Below are 27348 nucleotides of genomic sequence, written 5' to 3'. Positions count from 1 at the left end.
CCCCTAGAGGCATGTCTGAGTATTGCAGAGTGAAAAGACTTGGGATTCTCACCTTAGCCTTTATATTGAGTACCTATATATCCATGTCTTGTTAAAACTGTACATTTAACAGCCTCCGTTGAGTCGCATTATAATTAACCGTAAATAGTTAACGCCATGGGCATCAGCACAATACCCACATTATTTCTGATTTGCATCGATTCCGTATACTGAATCCTTTTCTATATGTAGGGATAGTATACCAACGGTTAAGGTTACACACACGCACACGCACACACACACACCCTGGTGAACGGTGTTAGTGTTTTTTATAAAAGCTTCCAAGAGTTTTTCAAGCCCTTTTGAAATTGACTTTGTGCGCATAAATATAATGGAAACAAAATAAAATGTTTATTAAGGTATAATGTAGGTATAGGCTCAGGGAGCCACGACAGAAGGGCCAAAGAGCCACAAGCTGCAAAACAGTAGTACTTTGAGTCGTTAGAGAGAAAAACCACCAACACAGTTTGAGACACGAGTCCTGGCAGTAGGTGGCGCTGTAGGAAGCAGATTGTGGGAGTAGTTGGAAGCAGACAGGAGTTACCGCAGTGAGCGGTGGAGGTGGGGGTGAACCATCTTGACTCTCGGGGGCTCTGCCTTCCTGCTTCTTGCTGCCACTCTGCTGTACCGGAGATGCAAAGATGGCTGCAAGCAACTATTTCGGCTTCACACATGGTGCCGGTCCGCAGTACAGGTAACCGAGGCGGTGTGGCGTGGTGTCAGCGTGTGTGTGTGTGCGTGCGTGTGGGTGGAGGGTCCGGGCCGTTCCGCCGGGGGGAGCCGTCGGTGAGCGCCTCCGCCGGCTCGACCCGGGGGCCGGCTGCGCGGAGCTAACAGGAGCTAGCCGGGCTCGCAGGCCACCGCTCTCCGACACGCTGCCTGACATGAGCGGGTCCCCGCAGCGGCTCAGCCGCGACCCGAGAGGAAGTCCTGGGTGTCTGCTTTCTGTCGGAGGCGTGTCGGGCTGTGAGTCGGCAGAAAAATGTGTCATTTAGCGGGCGTCAGGCAGCCCGCTCGCGGGGCTGGCTGCAGCTGTGAGCGGTCAGGTTGTGGCCGGTGTTTGGGATTAACTGGACTCACTCCAGTGTAGCCTTCCTGGAGGAGTCCGGCGCTTTAATGCAGCAATGTAAGGAAGGACAAACATCACGCTACGGAAAGTTTTCAGGCAGTGAAAAATGCAGTGCAACCACTTGGATTGAATCGTCAAATAAGTCACCATTAAATCAAGTTGACAGTTAATCGATTGATGTAATTCTCAATGTGCGGCTGTTTAAGTTTCTGCATGATTTATTGTCCTGGCTATTAGTGGAGCCAGCAGACACGACAAACAGCAGAGGACTGCTGTCTCTGCACCACAGGGATCATTTTCCCCACTTATCTACACGCACACGTTTGTCTCAGCAGTCTCTGTGCTTCCCCACATATCATTCCAAACGATGACCTCTACAAACTGTAACTGGAGCTGCTCTGAGATTATTAATCCACCAGTCCATGGACCACTATTCATCTGCAATCTAAAAGCTCAAACGCTCCTTTTTAATGTGATTATTTTCATGTGTATCTTGCCCTTCATGATAATAACCTGAATATTGCTTGGCTGGGAATATTAAACAATGACAGCAATAATAGTTTTAGTTGTGGAGCTCCTGAAATGGTGAAATCCAACATCCTGCCAAAACAAGACCTGACATACAATCCTCAATATATAATATTCAATAACAAGAGCAAAAGAGTAATGTAATGGCATTTAAATGAGTAAGATGAACTAAACATTTGAAGCTGAACGTTGTATCGGCCTAAAAAAAATTATTGTGATAAAATGACCCACAGAAAGAAAACAAATCAGATGAGATCCTATAAATTAATTATAACGTAAAATGAGATAGATCGATATTATTTCAATAACATCGATTGTCATTTTATTTTCCTTCATTTTAATGAACAAAACAACTATGTGATTAGCTGATGAACTAACCAACAACTTTCACAATAATAATAATAATAATAATAAAAAATAAATCCTACTTCAGCATCAGACATGTCCATGTCTCCAAATTGTAGAAGTAAGATTGTGATAGCTTTTATTTGCAAAGTCACCATATCTGTACTTGAAAGTCAGCAAGAGGGATGATTTTTATTTATTTACATGAATAACGGCCATTGGTTCTAAATAAGATGAGCAAACATTGATGTGTGCCAGTAGATGAGAAACCAAAGCACCAGATTACTTCAAACAATACACTGGATCATATGGATTGTTTCTATGAAGTTCACTTCACGCTTATAACAAATGTAAAGGGATGGTTACACTGATTTTAATGACTTAACATGACTCCTAAGTTGTTTTCTTACAGTGTGTGATCATCCACTCATTTCAATTGTTCCTCATTACAAACAAATCCTAACCATTGAGAGGGTTTTAGGGTTTTTAACAGAACTTCATTTATTGTTACTACAGCCTTGTTGAAAATGTTTTTTTCCTCTGAGAAAATCTGTGAACACTTGTTGCAATACGTGAATACTTGTTGATGAAATACAAACCCAGCCAGGCTGCAGTCGATGGTCACAGCTTAATGTTTATATTCTGATGAGACAGCAAACCATTGACTTGCCGCCTCTTTTAGGTATATTGTCCACAAAGCTGTTTACTTCTCTGCACGACCCAGAATTTGAACCATATTCAACCTTCCAGTCACAATCTTCTCTAACCTCGAGTTTAAAAATGTCTTCACACTCCTCATGAGGACATCCTTGTCTCGCCGATGGTTTATGTGCTTTACTAGAAAGCTGAACGCCAAAATAAAATTTGAAACACAAAAAAAGAGAAACTGAATAACTCTTTATTTTCCTCATATCCAGGAGCTCATTTTATTGAGCGACTCTTTATTATTTGCAATAGTTATTTCTTAGGTTGAACTAGGTTAATGAGCATGTCATAATGTCAAAACATGCGCTAAGCTATTTGACCATTCATTCCATTTTATGTCAAACAATCAATTAAAACAAAATAATGAGTACGATGGAAATAAAAACTTTAAAATCCTCGAAAAGGAATCGAAAGGAGCATAAGGTCCCCACTCCCCCATGATCCTACCCCCCCCCCCCCCCCCCCCCTCCAATCTGTTTGCATCCTGTGTGTTTTCATTGATAAATTCTATCATTGTCGTTGCCTCCTGGTTGATGGGAGCAGTTTACAGACGCCTCTTTATGTTGTTTTCTTTTCAAACAAGCCACAGCAACATATCTTCACTGAGACAACGGCTTATGATGGGATATTTTCTCTTTTCGTGGAGGCATTCTCTGTAAACAGTCCAGATGGTTAGCAGTAAACAAAAAACCCAGCTCATTAGCAGTTTCTGTTGTACTTTATTTATCCCGTCTGGCACCAACAAACATTTTCAAAATCCCCTGAATCATCGTCTGTCTCTGTTCTGATTAGGGGTTTGAACTTGACGCCGTCTACCTGCTCCGATGCATTGGGTTCCTACCATTTGATTGCCTCGTCAGATATTTGTTGTGAACAAGCATCACAACAAGAGTGCCGTTAAAAAAAACAAAAAACTATACCAATTGATTAGTTGTTGAGAAGAGTACTCTGTATAATTAATAGTAATACAGTAAGTACAATTTGAGAAATGTAACAGTAGTTGAGTACATATTAACACTTCTTTGTGTCCAGTAGCCACAAGGTACAAGTTAATAACTAAAATGCCATAATTGAGCAAAGATTATTAAATTATTATTAAAGTGTTAATGTCGTCACCTCTGCCTCAGGTGAGCCTGTCATACCCCTTTTGGACCAAGAAAAACCAGGTGAAGTTTCGGTCCTTAGTTGGTTCAAATCTCACACCTCATAAGAACCGGTTGCTTTTCCATTGGCAAGTAGCATCGTGAGAACCACGTCATTGCATCACTGTAAAACACTGGTACGTCACTGTATATGTAGGCGTACACGCAACAACACTTGTGGCATATGGAGGCCAACACAGCTTCTTTTTTAACTTCTTAATTTTGTGGAGGAGCGGGTCGAGGCTCCGCTGGTATCCTGCTGCATCAGTCTCTCGCTGTATTCCATCGAACACCTTTGGTCCAACTTATTTCACGCCCTGGTTGCAGACTGCACTGCCAGGAAGCACCGGGTCTCATCCTCAGTTCGATGCTTTTTCTTTTCTTTTCTTTTTTGCCAGGGATGTGACGGTCTTGATGAGCTCTGAAAGTGAGGCTGGGCAGAGCTTTTCCAGATCGGCTGGGAGTTTGGTGTGGTTAGTGGTGTCGGGTGAGGAGCTGGCTTCTGTGGATCGGCGGGTGGTTAAGCCAGTGTTGTTTACCAAACTGTTGTCATGCCCTGCAGAAGACTTTACCATTTCTCCTCAGCTTCACAGGCAGTATTTGAATTATGAATTATGAATTGTAATGGTATTTAAAAAAAAAAAAGAGGCGTTGGCTGTAACGTATAAGATATAAAGTGAGAAGAATGACATGGGGTCAGATTTTACCCTTTAATCCTTCATGTTGCTGAACCGGAACCCTGACTCTCTGGTAATATCATGTTAATTTTTATGCTTACTTCTACATCAGTGTAAATGATTCTGAATTGGATAAGTGCTCCAAAGCCACTTTGTCACATGTTTTTGCTGAATCACTGAAATAAATTTAGTACAGTACTGCCTGTACTTGCATGTTGTGCTTGTACACTGTGACCCTTAATTAGGCGTCGGGGTTGGATGTCATTCAAATAACTGAGATGTGATGTTGTAGTTTGTTTTAGTGTTTGGTATTAATGTAATGTAACCCGATGGCAGGATCACTCGTCTCATCTCTGCACAAGCAAGCATAAATATTCTGGCAAGAACATGAGATTCTGTGTTAGTTACTTGTGATGCACGATTATGCTGGGAAAGCATTTGTCCTCTGAGACACAGTGGTTTGGTTTTGATAGTTCTATGGATTCTTCCGGGTTTCTGCCTTTCACATAAACTTTAGTTAGAAATTTTAGATGTGAATGAAGAAATGACTATCCTCCTCATTCACACCATTTCCCCTCTCTCCTTCTCTCCCGCAGTACCCAGCCTCCCCCGGCTTACTCCCACCCCTCCACAGCCAGTTACAGTGTCCAGCAGGCTCCAGCCGTGGCTCATGCAGTGACGGCGTCCTACTCCCCAGCTCCGGTGCAGGCGGCCCGGCCTGTGGCCACGGCCCCTTATCCTGCCTATCAGACTCATCAAGCACCCCCAGACTACAGCTATAGGCAGCCTGATCCCCCGCAGCCCACCACCACCCCTCAGACGTACCAGGTATATTCAGACACGGTCAGTCTCTTTTTGCTTCTCTTTTAATTTCTGCTTCTGTGTCTCATCCTGCATGTCAGAGTTCGTGTGTTCCTGCTTTTGAGCCAAATGATTAGATTTATTTTGGGTTATGATTTGAAGCAGCTAAGGTGTACAATAGCAATTTTTCTTTTCCATCTTTTATCAGGCCTGTTTCCGTTGTCCCTGACGTTTCAGAAATGTTAACACTGTACTGTGGTATATTTGTGCATGTTTTAATATCTTTCTGAAGACAGTTAATTGACTATACCTGGACTGAATACAGGATAACTACAACTATGGGCGCCCCGCTGCTGTGACGACCTATGACAATAAGCAGTACTACCAGACAAGTATAGCCTCGGCTCAGAGGACACCCACCGACAATTACTACCAAACGGGTGAGTTCATCAATTTATCATTTCTGGTTTACATATTCTCTCTGGGTATGCAGAACTTTGAAAAACCTTTGTGTAATGTTAAATTATGTCTCTTTCTGCTTTATTGTTGGTGATGAGAGTAAATCAACCCTAACCTTTCACATTTGAACTGATACGTTACAGATACCAAGTACCTGGGAATCGATACCGGTACTCAATGGTACCAGTTGTTTAATGTAGAAATCTAAAAAGAAATTCAATTTGACATGTTTATTTCTCAATATATAAACTTTAAGCGAGCGTAATCTGCATCGCATTTTGAAAAATGACAAGTTCAGTACCTATAAAAGTACCAGATTGGCTACTCATCTCTAATGAAGATAGAGAAGTCTACAATTGCAGCACAAAAATTTTAATTATTTTGAAATCTAATCGCATCTCAGTAGATGGTATTAAAATCTAGAGAAACAGACTGCTGTGCTGACAAATTAACCATGAAAGGCTTCCAAATGTAATTTCGAAGGTGATTACATATAATCGCATAATACTTTAATAAAGCAGCAACTTTTACAGTTTTTTTTTATTATAAAAAAGGTAAAGTCACAAGTTTTAGCGAGAGTTACACTTTTGGTCAGTTTTTGTGAACACATTAGTGTAGAATCTGTCATTACTGTGTTACTTTGACCTTCATCGCAGTGCAATGCCACAGTGAATGAACTGGGGGGGTGAAAGACAGGGCCACAATAGTCATTATTAAATGGTATCTATTCCTCTATAGCCTTTATCTAACTCATGGTTGTGGGGCGCTGAAGCCGATCGCTGCATTAGTCCATCACTGGTCAAACATAGACAGACAATCACTCACTTTCACACATATGGGCAATTTGGAGTTGCCTCACTATTTAGTCTCAATTGCATGTTTTTGGACTGTGGGAAGAAATCAGAGTACCAGAACAAAACACATTCACTCTTTGAGGCGAGAGTGCCGGCCACTGCACCACAACATAAAGTCTGTTTCAACTTTATTCAGGTGTACTCTCATGGGAATCGTCTAATAAATTTTTTTTTAAATTAATAAAAAAAATTTAGTTGAGAGATAAAACTGTTTGAGGTTTGAATAACCTACAGTTGTAGGAAAGCAACCCACCTCAGTAGTTCAGGGGAAAGCAATTTAAGAGCCACTTGTTCGCACATTTGTTTTAGGGATGACAATGTAGCCTGGATAAAAGGGACAGGCTTTGGCAATTGGTGTTAGAAGTGAAAATTGGAAAGTACAATGTCACCACAGCTTCAAACTATTGCCCTTTCAGCATGTTAAGCATATAAACAAGATTTTTAATGTATACATTTCGATAAATGTGGTGAATAAACCTGCCAGTGACTGAAAAAATCTGTAGGAATGTGTAGGCATAAATGAAGGAGAACTTATTTATGCTAAATATAAAACACTATGAAGGGTTGGATGAGGGACATTTTACAGTGTTTTTGGACCTCTTTATACAAAACACAGAGTGAAATTGTTTGTGGGCGCTTACAAGGTATTGGACAAGTGGGTTGTTCTGTATCTTAAAAACTGTTTGCACTTCTGCAGATATGCTCCTTCACAAAGTTTGTGTAATGCCAGACAGAGTTATGGATGTTAGGTCCAGGTGTTTGCGACAGCCATGCTGTGGTATGTTTGTGGTTGTCGTTGAAATGATTCCATTTGGACACAAGCAGTTGCCTCTAGTGTCTGATAGCTACATTTCTAGTCATATGATAAACTGCAAATTCTTCTCACTGTGTGGATTGTGTTATTGCAAAGCCTCTGTGGACCAGGCTATGTAAGATTTCTATGCCACCTTTGTTTCATATCTCTGTCCCTCTCTCTGCTCTGATGCCCCCCCCCCCCACACCCCCACCTCTCAGTAGGAGTGAAGAGTGCTTACAGTCCTGCCCCCTCCACTGTGTACAGCCAGCCTCATCCTCCTCAGCGACAAGTGACCGCCCTGAAGCCTCTCGCCCCCTCCAGCTCAGTGTCTACAAGTTATAACATTTACCCGGTGTCCACCAGCGTCCAGCAGCCTCCCACTCCCATTTCTTCCTACACCCTCGGCTCCTCTTTCAACTCCACTGTTTCAGCCACCTCCTACTCAGGTGAGATAAGACACACTCATCCCATCAATGACGATTATGTGCGTAGGGCATTCTGAAATCCACTGCGTTTAGTTTTTTTTCTAAATTCTTTATTTCAGGATTTATTTAGATCGGGCTTTTTATTGTTTTTTTGTCATTTTTTTTCCAGTAAGGGACATGCAGACACAGGCAATTACAACATGTCCTACACTATTGTATTATGACCTGGTAGGTTTTAAGTCACTTGTGTTTCCCTTAATTATTTTCAACACAGTTGGTGTGGAGAAACATTCCTAGTAGTTAAAATAGCACAGTATGCACAAAACATGGTGAATTCCATATTTACAGGTGAAGAATATTTTGATGCCTTGATTTTATGATTCTGTCTTGTTTTCTGTGGAAATCTCTGGGCTCTGTTGATAAAAATGCACCAATCATTGATCAGCTCTGAAGTCTTCATTCTACATTCACATTTATGAACTGGTTTTCTCAAAATTAGCGACATACAATTGGACTTAGGTTAGGTTCAATATTATATTTTCGTGAGCTCAATAAATGGTTTCATAAAACACTCGCTCCGGGTTTGTTTGTATTTGTTAAACTATGTCGGCATAATGATTAAATTTACTCGGTTACCTTGCTGTTTTCCCTCTGAAATTCTAGTCTTTATTTAGTTAACAGTTTACCTTAAATATATTATCTGAATCGCGAGATATGCGGATAAACAATGTTTTCCGTTATTATGGGGATGTAATATTGCATCCACCCACCACCCATCTGCTGATATTTATTCATGAGAAAATCTGAGATCTCCTGATGTTATACTTGTTTACATGATTAATAAAGACAGACGTGATAAATGACCAATTACACATATATACACTTGGAGAGCAGCAAAGGATGCTGGAGCCCAAGAAGAATTCTGCATACGTTTCTGTGTTACAAGTGAAAGCAAAACAAAAGATGCATCATTGTCACGACATTGCATGAAATATAGAAACTATAGATGCCTTTTCTTTGCAAATGTTGTAAAATACAAGAAGGGAAACGCTTGACTAAGACAAAAAGCCGAATTTAACTTAATGTCTGTGATTCAAAGATTGTCATGTGGGGCCAAGTTAATTACAGCAAATTTACTTGCAAACGGTCGACAATATTTCTGCTTGGATACTGCCCCTGATGAAATATAAGTACACCCTATTGCTTGTATAACTGCAGACTCTTCATGTTTGACCTATATCCTGCTCACTTTCTTTTATTTGGTTACTCTCCGGCCTCAGTTTTTTTCCTCCTGCTCTCTCGCCCTCAGGCCTCAGCTACTCCAGTTATGATCCAATTGGATATACCTCTGCATCCACCCCCTCCTATTATCAACCGGCCCAACAGACGCTCTCCCAGCCCCAACCGCCCCCGCAGCAGCAGTCGCAGCAGCAACAACAGCCCCAGCCGCCCATCCAAGCACTACCCAAGCAGCTGACAAGCTCATCCTGGAGTAACTCAGGTAGCAACATGGTGACAGCTCCAACTGGAAACAGCTACAAAAAGCCAATGTTTCACCAGAGCAAGCTGCAGAAGCCCAAAGGGCCTCCCAAACAGCCACAGCTTCATTACTGTGACATTTGCAAGATCAGCTGCGCAGGCCCTCAGGTAGGAAATTATAAATAACGACACACTAAAGCAACAAGTATGTGTTTATTTATTTATTTATTTTTTATAGAATGTTGGCATCAGGGATACATTGTGTTGTGCATTGCAAAGTAGTGAGACGGACAAATGTGAACAAGTATATTATTGTATTGACATCTAATAATAGTGCACATATGAGAACACATGGTTTAGGAGTACAGCTGTTTTGATGCATTGTCTTGCTGACTGATTGGATTTATTTCTTCAGACATACCGGGAACACCTCGAAGGTCAAAAGCATAAAAAAAAGGAAGCAGCTCTGAAGTCTGGAGGGCAGACTGGGACCAGCAATGGCCCCAGAGGGGTCCAAACTCAGCTGCGCTGTGAGTTATGTGATGTCTCTTGCACTGGAGTGGATGCCTATGCTGCCCATATCCGTGGGGCTAAACACCAGAAGGTTAGCATGGCCATGATGCGCTTCTTCCTCTTCTTACAGTATTTTATTATTTGTTGTTATTTAAGACATTGCAGGCCGCTAGTGTGCTGTCATTACTGGTCACGATTGTGGCAAACTTGTGACGTTCTGTTTGTGCTGCCAAGTCTGCACACAACCTTCCCCAGGGAATTGCGAAGGGATTGAGTGTCAGTATCTTTAAACTGTTGCATCTCTGTCTCTGAAAAGGTGGTGAAACTTCACACCAAACTTGGGAAACCTATCCCTTCCACTGAGCCCGTGTTGGTGAATGCTGCTCCAGTTGTCACAACTGTAACAGCTGGGAAACCTCTAGTCTCCTCGTCCTCCTCCTCCTCCACCACCACCTCCTCTTCCTGCTCTGCTCCAGCCACAGTCTCAACAAGCTCCATTCCTGCAACGACGCCCAAACAGGTGGCAACAAGCACTATGGGTAAAACGACACAGCCGGTGAAGAAGCCAGCTCCTTCCAAAATAACAGTCATTTGTAAGTTTCCTGATATCAGTTTTTTTTTTTCTTTGATCAATGCAAAATCATTCAGATTTTTAAAGTGCATCTCTCACTCATGAATTATAATGTGCTCCAATATTCTGCATTGAAATGGACATTACTGTAACAAACACTCAAATGTTTGGATGGTTTCATAAAACAGAATGGTTAGACTGGCTCAACCCAAACTGAGCAAAATGAAACCTCCAACTGTAACAGCACATTAGAACAATTGTGCAGCTGCAGAGTTTGCAAATATATTAAAACAAGGGGCAAATAATTGTTTTATTTGTTAATACACAAATAGTATTGCAATATTGTACTTAATAGAGTACTATTGGTGCATGTATCTATTTGTCTTTATATTTAATGAGTTTCTCTCTAATGTTAAGAATATATTCTTCCACTATACCAACCCACAATGGTTATTACTTAACTTTGTCACTCTGCTGCAATGATACAGTCTATCTTAATGAACGAGAAGTACCATGACAAGATAAAATTTGATATTTAATCACCTGAATAGCAGCACACAAATTAATGTATATAAACCGACTGTAGGCAAATACCATTGTGGTAAATTAGCTTTCAAACTTGAATGTCAAATCTGAATTGAGAGATGAAATTTTAAACATCTTTAGCAGCTAATATAAACAGCAGGACAGATATGTTTTGTGCTCATCAGTTACCATCTGCTTCGTGTGTCTTGTGTTTCGTTGATTTAGAGGTCTTTGGTCTGTTGTGTCTTCAAACTTCGACTATACTGCAATCAAATTGTATTTGTTTATTTGGAAGCAGATCATAACCTGCTTTTTGAGTGGTATCAGCTGGCTTGTTTTGTGTGCACCAGCCTTCAAGTGGCAGCATTAACACTTAAACCCCACTTACACAGCAACCACACCAGATTAAATTTAGACCAAACCAAACTACACCAGTGTAAGCTCACCCAAAATATCCTTTTTAATGCTGTGACATCTGGTCTGCTTCACAGCCAGTAAACCAGCCAGTGCTCCAGCAGCAGCAGCTGCTGCTGTGGCGCCTGCTGCTGCCGCCAAGGTGGATGAGCCTGTGCAGCCTTCAGTCCAGAAGATGGAGCCACAGAGTGAGGATGAGGACGGTGACAGAGCTGGAGGTCAGGGGGACATCCAGCCAGTTGGACATGACTATGTTGAAGAGGTAATCAGGAAACAAACAAGTTCTCATCCACACCAGTGCAACATGTACTTTGGAAATAATGAAGTATTTCTGCCACAATGAAAAGGTCATTGGATGTGAGTAGAACATGTGGGTTAAGTTTATTTCTTCCCACTCCTTCTTGGACAAAATTATATAGTTCTGCTGTACTTATTTAGTTTGTTTGGTGAAATATCTTTGGTTGATGAGCGTGAATTATTGATTTTGATATTTGATTTTGCGCATCTTCAAAATAAAGAAATGGGAAGAAAAGGAAATGAAAATGGTTGCAGGGAGACCTGTCATTTATCACAGTTATCGGTAATGGTGGGATAGATTTGTGACAAGCGTGTCTTTGAGAAGTGAATTGTACGCAACACTTGGAATTGAATAAGTGTAACATGAGCCCAGATTGAGCTTGTATTTTGTTAAGGCTGACAGCCCACCAATTGTCGTGTTAGGTAAGCCCCAAGCCACCCTCCCAGGCAGTTTTAACTTGGTGTTTATGATACATTTTTGGGATTGAGTTTCATGTATATGTGATGCCCAGCAACAGAGTCTAGCATTAAATTCACGTATCTGGAGGACAGTGTTGTATGTTGCCTTACTTCACATTACAAAACTAGAAATATCCTGATTAATAATTTTAAAGCAACTTTTAAGTAAAAATAAAGGAAGACATTGAAGTGGAAACAGTAATTTAGGCAGAAGTTTGATTTTAACTGTGTTAATTCTTCCCATGAGTGAAAGAGGCAGACTTGAAGGTGAGACCTGCTTCTAGATATAAAAGAGGAGAAATTGTCAGAGAACAAAGAGGTTAATGTTCTTGTGACATTGATTCCTAGATAACCAAAGCCAGAGGGCCTCAGCTTAAAGGGGATACTGGACTGATTTGATTTAAATGATGAAGCATTAACAGGAAAACGTTCATTAAAAAAGGACTAAATTAATGGTCCAAACTAATTAGGATCTGAGACACATAGCAATAGATCTTATAAGCAAAGGGATATCTTGAAATCCGTTCCATAACGTGAAATGCCAGTGAATGTTGAGGAAGACCTCAGATATAATGATGAAGGCTCTTTGGCCAAAGCAAAAAGTAAGGGAGGTAAAGGGCATCCTTGTCGGGTGAGACGGGACAAAGTGGGAAAAAAAGTCGATTGCGGCTTCTACTCCCGAGGAGGAGTCACCAACAGGTGAGGATGCAAAGTCTGGAGCAGTTGAAGTGTTCACACTTTTGTGTTTGGAAGGCATTGTAGACGGCAACAGTCAACTTTGAAGTATAAAAGTACCAACTGCTCCAAAAAAATACCTCTGAATATGTGCCTGTGCTCTTTTTTAAGCTTGTTGCGGGAGCCCTAAACGCTGCATCTTACCCCATCGAACCTTCAATTGGAAGTCCCCTCCAGTCTGAATTTTACACAGTCTGCATTCAACAAATTGTGTTACCTGAGCCCTTGCTTCTTTTGCAGGTTCGTAATGATGACGGCAAAGTGATTCGATTCCACTGTAAATTGTGCGAGTGCAGCTTCAACGACCCCAATGCTAAAGACATGCACCTAAAGGGAAGGAGGCACAGACTGCAGTACAAGGTGAGAAAATGGAGCATCAGCGAGCTGATTTTAACAATACCGGCTGTCTTGAGAGACTCGGGCTGAGCAACACAGTAGAAAGTGTAACTGAGATGTATGTCCTCAGTCTTTAGGGTGTTTTGTATTACGGGACCGTTTGACCATGAGTCTGTCCCCTGCTGCCTTTGTTCATACTGTTGAAACCTGAAACCAGCAATATTAATGACTGCTTTACTGACAGAAGTGGTAATTTGTCAAGTGTGCAGAACCTCTTAGGAAGGCTGTATTTCAACCTCAGATTTTGTCTGACTTTGTTTGAATGAGCAAACAAGCTAAATCATCATTAGAGTTGACGTACTCTCATTACCTATGTGTGTCTTTACATTTGTTCTATCTTTGTTTATCCTCTCTGCAGAAGAAAGTAAATCCAGAGCTTCCTGTGGAGATTAAGCCCAGTAACCGAGCCAGGAAGCTGCAGGAGAGCAAACTTAAGAAACAGAAGCAGAAAGCGGTGCTGAAGAGGCAGAGAGACGACGAGCAGCGCTGGCACATCGAGATGAGGTGAGACGTAACATTCAAGGAGGGAATACACTGTGGGAGTTTTGGCCTGTTTCAAAAGAAAGATGGGCAATTATCACAATATCTTCCAATAAAGTCTCTCTTATATTATGCAATGAGAGGGGTCTTGGATTGTTGTTGTCATGGTGACCAAAGTGACCTGTGATGATCCTGCAGACCAAATTGCAAGATAAAATAATACAACAATCATGGGAACCCTGCAGCTACTCCCAAACAATAGTTTGTCAGTTCCAAGTGATGTAAAATGCATTCTCCCTCTATGAATGCCATTTACTAATAGACAGTCACAGTGACAGCGCCACCTGGTGGATGGAAAGAAAGTGCTACATCACTAGCCTGTAACTCCAGCCTGCTCCACTCAGCCTGAAACTTTACATGTATGATCACACTCTGCCCTCATCGCATTCATACACTGTCAGTCGCAGCGCCACCTGGGGGACATGCTTGCAATCGCTGACCTGCAAGGATGCGAGGTCCGGTTCAACGCTGCTTGAAGCTTTAATTTTAGTTAGATGAGGCCGTACATGCCTGTACTTGCCCGGACATACCGTCGATGCAGATTGCGAGATGTTTTGTGCATTAGTTTCTTTTTTTCAGTGTACTTTAATGTACACCATAAACATGCACCTGTTGGAATACTTTACTTATTTAATGAAATGACTTTTATTCATGTGTTGACTTTTATATCGACTGTCCTACAGGCGATATGAGGAGGACATGTACTGGAGGAGGATGGAGGAGGAGCAGATGTACTGGGGGGAGCAGAGGCGCAGGATGGCCCCTCCACCTCTGATGAGCCGCCCTGGCATGCCAGTGCCTCCTTTACTGGTGAGCATTGCAAATTCAATCTTTTTGTAATACACATTGACCTAGAGTTTGTATCTACATCTGATACATTTTCATTTGCTTCACATTTAAGACTTGTGTGCGTCGGCCCGACTCCCCGGATGATCGTCACATTATGGCAAAACACTCCACCATTTACCCAGTGGAGGAGGAGCTCCAGTCTGTTCAGAGGATTGTCTCGCACTCTGAGAGGGCATTAAAGCTGGTGTCAGATACCCTCCTTGATACGGAGGCACCTCCTGTTGTTGCTGTTGAAGAAGGAGACGAAAAAGGGTAAAAAGAAACTGCTGTCAAACACTCTTTAAACTTGGTGTGTCAGTGAAATTAAATGGAATAAGAATGATTTGTATTTGTACATTATCACCCAAGAGGCCCATAGCAAAAATCTTGTTTGTGTTATTCTTTATTCTAAACATTATCCATTAAACTTGTTACAATCACTGAATAGTTTGAAAAAGACTTACACAATCTAACAACAGGTAAGAGTTCTTAATATTTTGAAAGAATGTCCTGTAAGTTTTGAAGTGACACCAGGTGTCTTTTATAACAGTGGATGGAGAATGGAGGGAGGATGTAAAGGCGAAAGCAACATTGGGCTTCTGTTTCTCATTTAAGCTGTTCTGTTTGTCTCCAGCATCAGAACTACCCACGTATGATCTCCAGGACTTGGTCTGGTCCAGTCAGGAGCTAACTGCAATCTGCTGCTTGACCTCTAGATGGCACTAAATCTTATTCACTGGTCACTTGCCCAAAAATGTAAAAATAATCTTCAAAGTTGTAACTTTGGCCTTGTTTTTAATCCATCCCAGTGCTCAAACCCCGGCGCGGCTGCTAAAAGGTGTGATGAGGGTGGGTATCCTGGCCAAAGGCCTGCTGCTACGTGGAGACAGAAATGTGGAGCTCATACTCCTGACTGCAAAGAAACCGACCATCTCGCTCCTGAAAAGCATCGCCATGCAGCTGCCAAAGGAGCTGGCGGTAAGAAATGTTAACAAGTAGCACCGAGCAGTGTTTTTCTTCTGATGTGTATGTCTGCAAGAGAGAGAGAGAGAGAGAGACGGTTAACCAACAGCATTGTTTTACCTACAGCTTTGTATTAATCCGTAATATTTCTGTGTCTGCCGAGGAAATGAAGTAGGGATGCAGATAGATATCTAAGGATGTGTGTAGTAAAGGCGAGAAAACATTTAAAAAGAAGGAATTATCCAAATGACTTATGAGACCTTGACACAAAGGGGATGAATTAATTTTTTTTTTTCTTAAAAAAAATGGTTTTAGACTTGATAGTTGTTTCACGGTGAAAAACAATTTTCTGAACTACAATGAGATAAAACTTCACTGTAGAAACATTTTTGTGTAATTTGGTTTATCTCGCATACTAGAGCAGTTCATTTATCATAAGGGAACATGTACAATTGTCTCCTTCAGGCAGAAATGAGATGTTGACCTACAGATGAACCTGAATATAGAAGTCTTTTTTTTTTTAATTGATTTTCTGTGTATCCAGCTCAATTTTCTTTCTGTCAACATTTCTAAGCAAACTATTGAGGTCTCACTTAGAGCAAAATCATAAAGACTACAACTGACAAAGAGGAAGTGATGTCTTTGGGTTTCAGTGTGGCTTGAAGTATCAGGAGGTGTTCCATGTTCACAAGTGACCATACTGTCTTAGTCTGAAGAGGAAAACCCACATGACTATTAAATGTGCCTGAGATTTCGATAAGAGTGTGACAATATCAGGTTGTGATGTCGTAATGATTATTTTTCCCTTTTGCTCTAACTGTTATGAGGGTTTCTCAGAAAGTCATTTTCACTGATCTTTAGATATACTGCCTGGTTATGACACCTGAATCCTACAGAGTGAGATGGACTTGTTTATTTTTAGCGCCCTCTTTATATTTTTTTTTTATAAACAATTAAACAAAAATGGAGTTAAAGACTATTAAGATATGTCCTTTTAAATTAGTATTGAAATTTGCTCTGAAAAAATACAAAAATGTTAAATGTTAAAAAACAAATAAGTACTGCCCCTCCACCTTTCCTCCTCTGTAGTGAGTAATCCCAAGTGTCCTTTTAACCGGCAGACATTTTCTGAAGATCAGTATGAGGTGCAGGCTCACCCCGAGGAGGCCAACATCATCATATTTTCAAGCAAGGAGCCCAAAATGCAGGTGACCATTTCTCTCACCTCGCCGCGGATGAGGGAGGACCCTGCTGCTGAGATGGACAAGCAGGCAGGAGGAAAAGCGGCGGAGAAAGGTTAGAGAAGCCACAGCTTTCAGTACCAGACGACCAAATGTCAGGAATGTGTGTAATACACTCATATACGGACAGTATATACCCCTTCGCTTCACCCTTCCACCTGCTAAAAGCCTCCGTTTAGGCTGAAAATCTGACAAAATGTCAGGTGGGACTTAAACTAATCCCACAGTCAAGACATATTTTCTTTAACCCCTGAAAGTAAGAGTTAAATCACATATTCATTTGTCCCACTCTTTTTTTCCCCCCCCCATTTTTTGCAGCTACACAATTCCCTAATTTCTTTATTATTTTTTTCACAACATGGTAAACCAAAGCCGGGCTCTCCGACCTTTCTGTGCCAGATAGGGTGTGTGTTTATTCTATGAACACATGCTCAAATTAAAGCTTTACGTAACTTTCCTGATTATATTATTACTGATCACTGCTCAGATAATGCCCGGGGATGAAAATAGTTCACAAGTTGACAAGCGAGTTAAAAAAAGCAAAAAAAAACCTAAGTTTTGACCATAATCTAAGACAACACTTTGCTCCTTGCATTATGCTGATGACACCTTTGGAGGGGATTTTGAGGTGCAGCGACTCCTCGTTGCCTCCCCTGTCATCCCTGACACCATACTGTGGCATTATCAGTGGTAAGGTGTAGGAGTGTTATTTGTTTGTTTATTTTGTGGGGGGGTGGGGGGGCTGGTCACAGTAGCTGCATTTACACGGTCACTCTTTAGACAATCCGATTTAATTCTTTCTTTTTGAGAGATCAGAATTTCCCTAACCCATCACATAAACACTGAATAAAAGGGTCAGATTGAGCTGCGGGTTTAAAAGCAGCAAGGATGTTATCCAGTGTAGTCGGTCGGATCAATACCATGATGCTTTGCACTGTGATGTTGGCTGATTGTGACATGCACACATGATCCCATATCCAGCTTCACCTGAAAGCCTGCCAGTATTAAGGATGTGTTAGTTACAGACTGATCAGTTTGTTTGCTTTTGCACCTCAAAAAAAATGTCTGATCAGCAAAAGACAGTATTATGTTTAAGAGCAATGTGGTCTCCTGCATTGACCGGTAGGGTTTTCCCACTGCTGTTTTTCTCAAAGCACCATACGTGAAGCATCGCATGACGATGTCCCGTAACAAATGTGCACACAAAGATGCAACAGTGAGAAGCAATAATGTGAATAAAAAGATTTAGACATCCTCCTTGGATTCAATTACACAGGACCTATCTGATCAGATGGAAGTGTTTACATGACATTTTCTTTATTTGGATTGGCTTGAATCAGATTATTCATGGTCCATGTAACAGCAGCTACTGATCGCAGCTGAAGTAATATTGACACAATATGAGAGTGGATCCATTGTTATTACTTTCCTATTTCACCAATGATAATTTCAGACGATCATTGTGGCAAACACTCCTCCACCTGCTCCAGTTATTCTCAGCATTGTAGTGTGTTTTTTCCCATTTGGAAAACATGGTAGAAATGTTTTCTGTGCCCGTTTGACTTTTATTTTCAAACTTTTGTTTGGGTTTGTTGATCAGTGTCATGACTCTGTATCAGCAGACCTAAGCAAGTCAAAGGCTATCTGAAGACCACACTGGTACACATACCACTAAGAGGAAAACTAAACCATTTGTCCATGTTTATCAGGCTTTTCAGAGCATCTATGATCTCCTGGTTACTCCCATAAGAGGGACCAACCTGTTTTATGAAAACTGTAAGCTCTGAGAGGTGTGATGAATGTGGGCTGTTGGTTCTATGTGGTATGATAGTGTAGGCTTCAAAAGAGCAACTTTGTTTCTGTCATGTATTTCGCCTGGAAGGAAGTTAACCTCCTCTGTTGTTGCTTCAGTTCTAGTCAACATGTAAGTGTGGAAAACCCCCAAGTGATCTTATGAATTATTACGTCATCACAGCCATCAGTAACCACATCAAGTGTCTTGGGGAAAACTGTGTGCCTCATTTGTTGGTGGCCAGCTTTTAATATTGTCTCCTCAAGCTCCGTCTGCAAGTGTTTTTCCAGTCTCAAGCACTGAAATCCCGAGCGCACACACACCTGGTTGTGAACAGACATGGCCGCCATCAACAAGAACCGGAAACTCAACTGCATCAGACTTGAACCAGGGATACTTTTTATTTATTTATTTATAAACTCCTCCGGTCAACTCAAGCAAAACTAAACACGAGAAGGCTTGAATATATGCCACAACAACTGTACTGGATCTCAGAAATCTACATGATGAGATCTATTTTAGCTCAGACTCCATTTCTTGTCAGACCAAATTATGAAGTTCAGTCCACATAGTGCTTTTTTTCCCCGAGTGCCAGCATCTCATTTGTGTTGGTTTGAATGAGAAGTGAATGTTTTTGGTGGTCTCCAGAAAGCATCCAGCTGCTTCTCCAAAAATCTCTGGCTTCATCACCGACATTCTCATCAGACAACCGCTTATGTTAAAATGTGTAGGACTCTGAATAATACAACAGAGGACAATGTTATGTTTCTCATTCTGGAGTTTTATGTCCAATGAAAACAGAAATGTCTGACTTCACACAGATTATGGAAACATTTGTGGGAGCACATCATGAAATGCTGAGTGTTTTCACTAGTGATTGATGTTTTTTTATCAAGTGTTGATAGTTTCCCATCCTTGGACTGTGTGCTATGCAACACATGATAAACAAACTATCATTGTGAAGCACTCAAAATTTCATCCTCACCACCAGAGGACTAAGTTGTGACCGAGTATGTCCACTAAAAGGATTTAGTGGTAATGTGGTCTGCTAATTAATTCAAAGTGACAGATAATATGCCTCTAAATTTAATGAATATTCCTGCATTTGATGTTTTTACATTAAACTAGACTCATTGATACATAATGTTATTGTAATTACAACTGATGCTTGGTTCAAATCAACTTTAAATAACATCACCCTACCATTACTTGTGGAACTATTTATTTAATACACTTTGGGAATTGAATCAGGGTGGCTGTGTATGGCCCATGGCCCATCAATTGCCCGTAGTTGCCCTATAGTTGTTTCAACTGTTTTGTCAACCATGTTTACGTTTTGTCTGAAGTTCTTACTTTCCTCATGGAGCAGTGTTTTCATATAAGAGAAGCATTTCAACTTCTCTGCTGAATTAACCAGAAAAAGCGTTATGTGGACACAGGCTCAGAGACAAGACCCTGGTACAGTATATGTATTCATAATAAAATGAGGTTTCAATATAAGTCAGTGGTTCCCACACTGCCCCCCCCATCCAGACATGCATACACTCATTTATTATATTCAAACTCTGGTATATTTCTTTTTAACAAAGGTTTGATACAAACTACAAACAGAATATCAAACAACAAATATCAACAGTGACATTATTAAACGCTCTTACAATTTCAGATGTATTTTCTACATTCAGTGCTTTCCAGACATGCTCTGGAAATTGCCTCTTTGTGCAAAAATATCATTTAAAACACAGAGCCAGGAAAAAAATACATGTCCAATATTTTCATTGAAATTGACATTGTTCATCGTGTCTTTGAGCTGCACTCTGCTGCAATGGCCTTGAGGCCCCCACTTTGGGAACCACTGATACATTTTGGCATGAAATATTCAAACCTCTTTCAATGTGCTTTTGCCACAGCAGGAAAACTCAGTCACACATCTAACTAACAATCACGGGGTTACATTTTGAAAGGTTGAGTGAGTTGTGACAGTAATGCGTATGTTTGATGAGCTAAAATGTAATTTCACACCGGCTATAAGCGACTACTCTAAAATAGATGTGTGTTATTTGTCTCACTCCGGAAATGTGTGTAACTAGAGAAACTTTCTGTTCTTTATTTGAAGCTTGCCTTTTTCTTTTTATATCTTTCTCACATCATTTTCTCCATCAAACAAATTGAAACCAACCAAAGTGTTTGAGGACTGATGATCTGCCCAGCTGAGGCTCACAACTGCTTCCAGTGGCAGTCATGTATCCGATCAGCGCCTCACTGTCTGCAGTACTTTCTGTGCATCACCTTCTTCATGTGTGTTGTGCATCATGGTGACTGGAAGTCACGAGTCAGTGTATGTTATCTCCAGCAGATCTGGCTGAGAAGGATGCTCCTGATCTTCTGAATAAGAAGAATTGTATGGATTACCTCGCTGCTCTTCGTCATGCTAAATGGTTTCAGGTAAAGGCCTCATAAAGATTGTTGGCCATTGTTTTGGTTTTTTTCCCCCTTAGAGTCCACAGCATGTTATAGACAAACCGAAGGGAAAACAATACAAATGCTGCAAGCACACACTCAGTTGATTAATATTTACACTGAGAGAACATCTCTATTGTTTCAAAGGTTATACATTGTGTCAAACTGTTGGTTTTCACTATAATAAAAACATATTTACATCAAAATTGAAGGCATAAATAAGACAAAACCTTTTATATGGCTTCTACCTTTCTAAGTGACCAAAAGTAATTTAAAAATAAGCTGCTCAGCTTGCATTTTTTTTTGTCTGCATTTGATTTGTAAGGAGCAGATAAAAGTTAAGGGTTCATTTCAAGCATAATAGTTGTACTTGGAATGTGGAAAAGTTGATCTACTCTCTGTACCATTTTTGTCTATCAGCATCGAGAAGCTTTAGCCAATTCCCGCTGACTATGGGCAAAAGCAGGGTACATTTCGCCAGTTCATCACTGGTTTGGTCCATATCCTCACATGTGCAATTTTAAAATCACCATTTAACCTAAAATGCATGTGTTGGACTTTGGGAAGGAACTTGGACAAACCCACTCATGCCTGCATAGGAAGAACATGCAAATTCTATGCAGAAATGACCAACCCAGGCGTAGCTGCTAAACACTACATGACCTTTACCTGTCCATATGCGGTCCAATCAGATGTCACCATCAGTGAAATAAGCCATTGTGGTGGTGTACAGAGCCCTCGTGCTACGATTGTGTCAATGTACAGATATTTATGGACCTGGATGTTGCTTTTAATTGCAACGAGTTAAACAAGTGACATTAATGTCTCAGTGAAATATTTGAATTTAATTGAGTCTGTATTTTTCTACACATTATTGCAGTGCTGGTCACGTCTCGCCCTGGACAGTTTTCATTAAGGGCTTTATTACTTCTGCTTTCATTTTGTGAGAAAGAACAACTTTACAGCAGGATATTAGCAATAAAAAAAGCTCCTACTAATAGGCAATGTCTTGTCTTGCCCTGCAATGGACCAGTAAACTGTCCAGTGTGTGTCCTGCCCTCGCCCATAGTGAAGTGGGATTAGCTCCAGCACCAAAGAAGATGGATGGATGTATAAAAGATGTACAAATGGAATTAGTCATAAAATAACAGAAGTCTTTGAACATTGTGACTCTCCTTAAACAGAAAATTCTGCTGTTTGCTTATTTCTAAAGGATTATCTGTAAAATCCTGAGTGAAAAATCATACACATTACTATTTCATTTTATAAATTATACTTAAAAAAAGAATTTGTTCTACTCTGAACTCCTTGCCCTCATAAAAAACCCATGAGCCCAAAAACATTGGCCCCATGAAAGAAACTTGTTTTCACAGCAACTGTCTCCTCCACCTTATTGTTTTAAATGTATCAATGCATCTTTTTTCTCTGAAGGCTCGTGCAAATGGACTGCAGTCCTGTGTGATCATCATTCGAGTGCTGAGAGATTTATGTCAGCGGGTTCCCACCTGGGGAAAGCTGCCTTGCTGGGTAAGTACAATCAGATTCCTGTCTTCAGTATGGTCTGAGCCCGAGCAGAGCTGGGCGAGACACGAATGGAATGCAAGGAATTATTGCTATTTTACTTTCTGGTACTGCGCAAACTACTGCATCTCTGGCGGGCTTACCTATAATCCCAAGGGGTGTGGCCGTGGCGCTCAAATGACTATCTGATGATTTGGAATGAAACAGGATATGATGTGTAACTCTGAGTTTGACATCTCTGATCTACATCCTCATCCTCATGGTGTCCACTGCTTATACAGACTTTTAATCTTGAGTTCTCTGTATCAACACCTCTTTTTTTTTTTTTTTTTTTTTCCTCCCTCCAGGCAATGGAGCTTCTGGTGGAGAAGGTGATTAGCAGCGCCACCGGCCCGCTCAGCCCAGGAGAGGCGATGCGCAGAGTTCTGGAGTGCATCTCCACAGGCATCCTGCTGCCAGGTCAGACCGACAAGCAACACAGCAGTGAAATTGGCAATACGATTATCTTATGGCAACTGATCAGACTGTGGCAACAAAACATGTGTGAGCGCACCGAAATTACGTAATCTCTAAATAAATTATCCAAAACATTATTGTGTTATACATCCTTAAAGGTTCACAAAAGAAAATTGCTAATCTAACATATTTATAATAAAACTGTCGGCACACAGACTTTAATGGTTTGTTCCACTAGAAATGTATGTATATAGATCTGCCCTATGTCCCGTTTACATTTAGCAATGGTAAAAAGAATTGTAACCTCTCTGCACTCTTCTGGTTGCCGTTGATCAGACTTGCTTGACCTTTTTTCCCTTAAAGGCTGCCTTAGATCAGAAATATTCCTATATTCATTGCGGCTGGCTCATATTTAGATTGAGATCACATGCTTTTTTTTTTCTCACAAAGCCGACAAGCTCACTCAGTTTGGTTGTTTATATTTTTTTGATCCATCATGCCTTCCAAGGCTCTGCATGTGTCACTCAAAAGAGAAATAGCTCATCATTTCCTATTTTTGTTTTAGTTGCACATTCATTCTTTAACCCTCTTGGTGCAGATGGACCAGGCTTGATGGACCCCTGTGAGAAAGAGCCAACCGACGCTTTAGAAAAGATGACACGTCAAGCGAGGGAGGAGATAACGGCCAGTGCACAGGTACCGACACCTGACATTTGTTGCATGGGTAAGAGGAGGTCATGTCACTCACAACTCAACTCTGTACATTTTGTCTTTTGCCGCTTTCTCTGCTCCCAGCATGCTCTGCGGCTGCTCGCTTTCCGCCAGATCCACAAGGTTTTGGGTATGGAGTCGTTGCCGGTGTCCAAGGCCAGCGCCCGTAATCGCAAACGTCGACGGGATGTCAGTGAGACAGGCGAAGGCGAGGGGGAGGGCAAAAAAGACAAGAAAGAGGAAGTATCGAGTGGTTGACTTCTGCCTTCAGAGCCAAACATTTGCTAGTCGATAGACTGGTAGAATGTCACAACTTTTTTCTTATCCTCAAACAATATTAACACGCAGCTATACACGTATGAGTATAACTTTGATTCTACATGTTACATGTCTACCCTTGAATTGAGAGGAATTAACGCACATGAGGCGGTCAAGGACGGATATTTGAGGCTCTGTGCTGCAAGTCCTTCTTCCTAGGTGTGATTTTATGGAGGTTGTAGTGCATTTTTCAGTGTGCAGACTGAATAGGCTCAGTTGAAGGATTATATCATAAGAAGAAACTGATGGTGTCATTCGATTTCACTATAATCGCACACTAACTGGCCAACTCTACCTTTTTTTATTCAACCACCACTCTGTCACTCGCAGTTGTGTTATTTTCTGAGATTAGAAAGTCTCCGGTACGGTTTAAACATCAGTACCTCAAGCTTTATTGTTATTAGCTGTTCTTCTTGAAGAAAGGTCTGAGCTCTGCTGCTCCTCGGGCCAGTTCAATTTTACCATCCCAATTCTGTTGCAAGACTGAACTTAGCGATGATGCATGACATAAGCTGCTGAAAGGTGTTCGGGAGGTAACAAGGCTCATGAATCTGTGAGGGAGGTCAGACTGCTGAGGAGCTAAATACTACAGTACTGTGATGTTCGTTGTGCCTAAAGAAGACGCTCTAGAAATAATGAACGAGTGTGACTCTGTCTGAAGCTCCCGTAAAGCTTTCCTCATTAACACTGGAAGGAGATTAGAAAGTTGTGACTCTCAACCAAAGGCTCTTGGTCACACCTTCAGAACAAGGTCAAACTAAAACGAAACAAACCTTAACCATAATTTCATGAAAGCTGCAGAAGCCTCTTTGTGCAACAGCCCTTGTGAGGTTTTCTGTGGAGGTCGTAATGGAGGGTTAAAGTGTGTCTGAAGAGGAAAGACTTATATTGCACAGTAGCATGCTGAGGGAATGAAGCACTTATGAAATGACAATGTATGCAGCCATATTTTATCATTAAAATAATATACCCAGTTATCTTTTTTCTTCCAGGATAAGGTTAGCAGAAGTGAGAAGTTCTTGGCTGGAAAATAAAGACTGAATATCTACTGTAATGATCTGATAGGTCATAATCCGTTTTAGTTTTTCCTTCCCTGTGTCTGCATCGTGTGAGTTACAGATGACTGAATAATGGGAACACTTCAGATTATTTTTTTTTTGTCTGATTAGCAGCAATGATGTTGTCTCAGAGATCTAGGACAGGGAAGACGATTGCACAAAACCGGCTTAAAAGATGACGTGAGAGAATTGTTGTGCATCTTTTGTTTGATATCCTTTTATCAAGATCATCATATATAATATGAGTATCGCTTTATATGTTCCTGAAGGATGCTCTCGTCTATTTTATATTGTTTGAACAGGAAGTGTGAACGTTGCTGTCCTATTATTTGAATGTGTTTGTAGTGTTGCCTAAAATTAAGGGGAGATAATAAAACACATTTTAGCCAAATTGTCTTTTTTTTTTTTTTTTTTTCTCCGAAGGGTACACACTGCAATAGTGAACACATTAGTCAGTCGTGAAACACACAGATATACATTAAAAAAAAAAAAGTATACATCCAGGTTATTACCCACTTGGACCAGCACAGTTGCCGTGGCTACAAAGGGCTTAGATAGGACTCAGACCCACAGCATCAATCCTCGGTCAGACCAGCCCGGAGATAAAAACTGCTGGATCCTGGGCTGAGCTTATGGTCATCTTCCACCAGTATGGAGTTCTCTATTGAATTTGAAACAGCTCGAACTTGGACCAATTGGGGGTGAAGATGGTTGAATATGAACTGGGAATGTAATGGCGTGGTGTTTGGCCTTTCGCCTTGCACAGAGAAAACCCGGGTTTGTGTGACGTTATAGTGTTTCAGATAACAAGACATGGGTCAGTGAGTATCGGTGTTTGTCCTGCAGACTAGGGAAATATATACACGACATACAGTACACAGGTCGTGTTCTTCACACTGGGGACTTGGGAAGAAGATGGTTTTCGATCATTCATCTTCGGTTACTGCCGTGAGCACAAAACTTCTAAGCTGGTTGATCCTGATTCTTGGCCAGCTTCCAGAGAAATCAACCCTCCAGAGTTTCTTTGCGGATTTCTTCCTGATAGCCATGCTTGATACACCTCATGTGAAATTACAATTCCTCACAGCGAGAAGGTCGTGGGTTCGACTCGGGATATTTCTGTGTGGAGTTTGCATGTTCTCCCAGTGTGTACGTGGGTTTCCTCCGGGTCCTCCTCTTTCCTCCCACAGTCCACACAGGTGATGCTAAATTGCCCCGAGGTGCGAGTGTGTCTGGACCCTGAACTGGATAATGGGATAGAAGATGGATGGATTTTTAAGGGGCCCCTGAACTAAAAAATAAGTTTAAAACTCCTTTCCTACGAGTGTAACTGGAGCCAATACCAGCAGCAAATCCTGGACAGGAATTGTCTATAATGTTCCACTGCTGGCGGGGCAAAAACAAGACAACTACACACACCTCAAATTCAAATTTATTAGCAATTTATCAAATTTATTTCTCCTCATGAGAATGTTTCCAGTGTGCTTGTCAGTTGCTCATTAGTTTTGTTTATTTGTTTTATGTACCACTTCGTCCTGTGTTGGGTCGCAGGGCAGTGGAGCTAAATGCCGGCTGACAACAGACGGGGGTAGGATACACCCTGGACAGTCACCAGGCCATCACAGGGCAACCGCAGAAAGCCACCCACACTCACACCTTGGGGCAATTTACGGTCACCAATTAACATGACATGCATGTTTTATGACCATGACAGATAACCGAAATACCTGGACGAATTACACACATAGAGAAGATGCAAACTCCACACAAAAAGGCCTGCCTGATTTTTGTACCCATGACCTTGTCGCTGTGAGGCGAGCGCATTAACCACTGTTCCACCATCAAGTATATTAATATCCACTAAAATCTGTATTTTTTTCACCTCTTTGTGCAATGTGCAGCTGCTGTAGTAACTGAATTATCTCATTTCGGATCATTTTTCCCCCCACATGTGATAATTCAGTTATATGTAAATAAATGTTAAATGACTGACACGTCCTGTTTGCCTCATGTGTCTACATTCTTACACGCTGCTTGTGTGACCAGTAATGCCTACAAACTGCACCTGATCAAGTGGTAATATTATAATTGCGAGCAAACACTCCTGGTGGATTTTGGGCTAAACTAAACAGAGTAGTCTTGCACGTCACCGTTTCTACAAAGGCGTTTTTCTGGACTTCTTTAAAAACAAAAAAGCAAACCCTTCTCCAGGGAACCACTGAATAAAGTCA

At 41.2% G+C, this 27348-nt stretch overlaps 1 protein-coding gene across 5 annotated transcripts; it reads left to right on the top strand.

Annotated features, from left to right (window-relative positions):
- Positions 1-644: 644 nt before the first annotated feature.
- On the top strand, positions 645-27116 carry zfr2 (zinc finger RNA binding protein 2). Of its 5 annotated transcripts, none has more exons than XR_013935705.1 (19): positions 645-733; positions 5102-5348; positions 5632-5746; positions 7634-7861; positions 9150-9487; positions 9735-9923; positions 10149-10425; positions 11420-11604; positions 13074-13193; positions 13588-13733; positions 14453-14579; positions 14671-14870; positions 15407-15575; positions 16682-16768; positions 20950-21038; positions 22485-22580; positions 22922-23033; positions 23629-23726; positions 23826-27110. XR_013935705.1 is itself a non-coding variant. In XM_080473245.1 (19 exons), exons 1-19 carry the CDS (start codon positions 681-683, stop codon positions 23997-23999), a joined length of 3123 nt encoding a protein of 1040 aa, XP_080329371.1. In that variant the 5' UTR covers positions 645-680; the 3' UTR covers positions 24000-27116. The 5 variants fall into 5 exon arrangements, 4 of the variants coding, with proteins under 4 accessions (XP_080329371.1, XP_080329370.1, XP_080329369.1 ...); XM_080473245.1 differs by having other exon boundaries at positions 5102-5333; positions 16682-16856; positions 23826-27116; XM_080473244.1 differs by having other exon boundaries at positions 5102-5333; positions 16682-16856; positions 20947-21038; positions 23826-27116.
- Positions 27117-27348: the final 232 nt, after the last annotated feature.

This window comes from Lipophrys pholis (assembly GCF_963383615.2).
Source record: "Lipophrys pholis genome assembly, chromosome: 10".
Lineage (NCBI taxonomy): Eukaryota > Metazoa > Chordata > Actinopteri > Blenniiformes > Blenniidae > Lipophrys > Lipophrys pholis.
The sequence above is the reverse complement of the archived record's forward strand: the minus strand, read 5'-3'. Positions and strand labels throughout refer to the sequence as shown.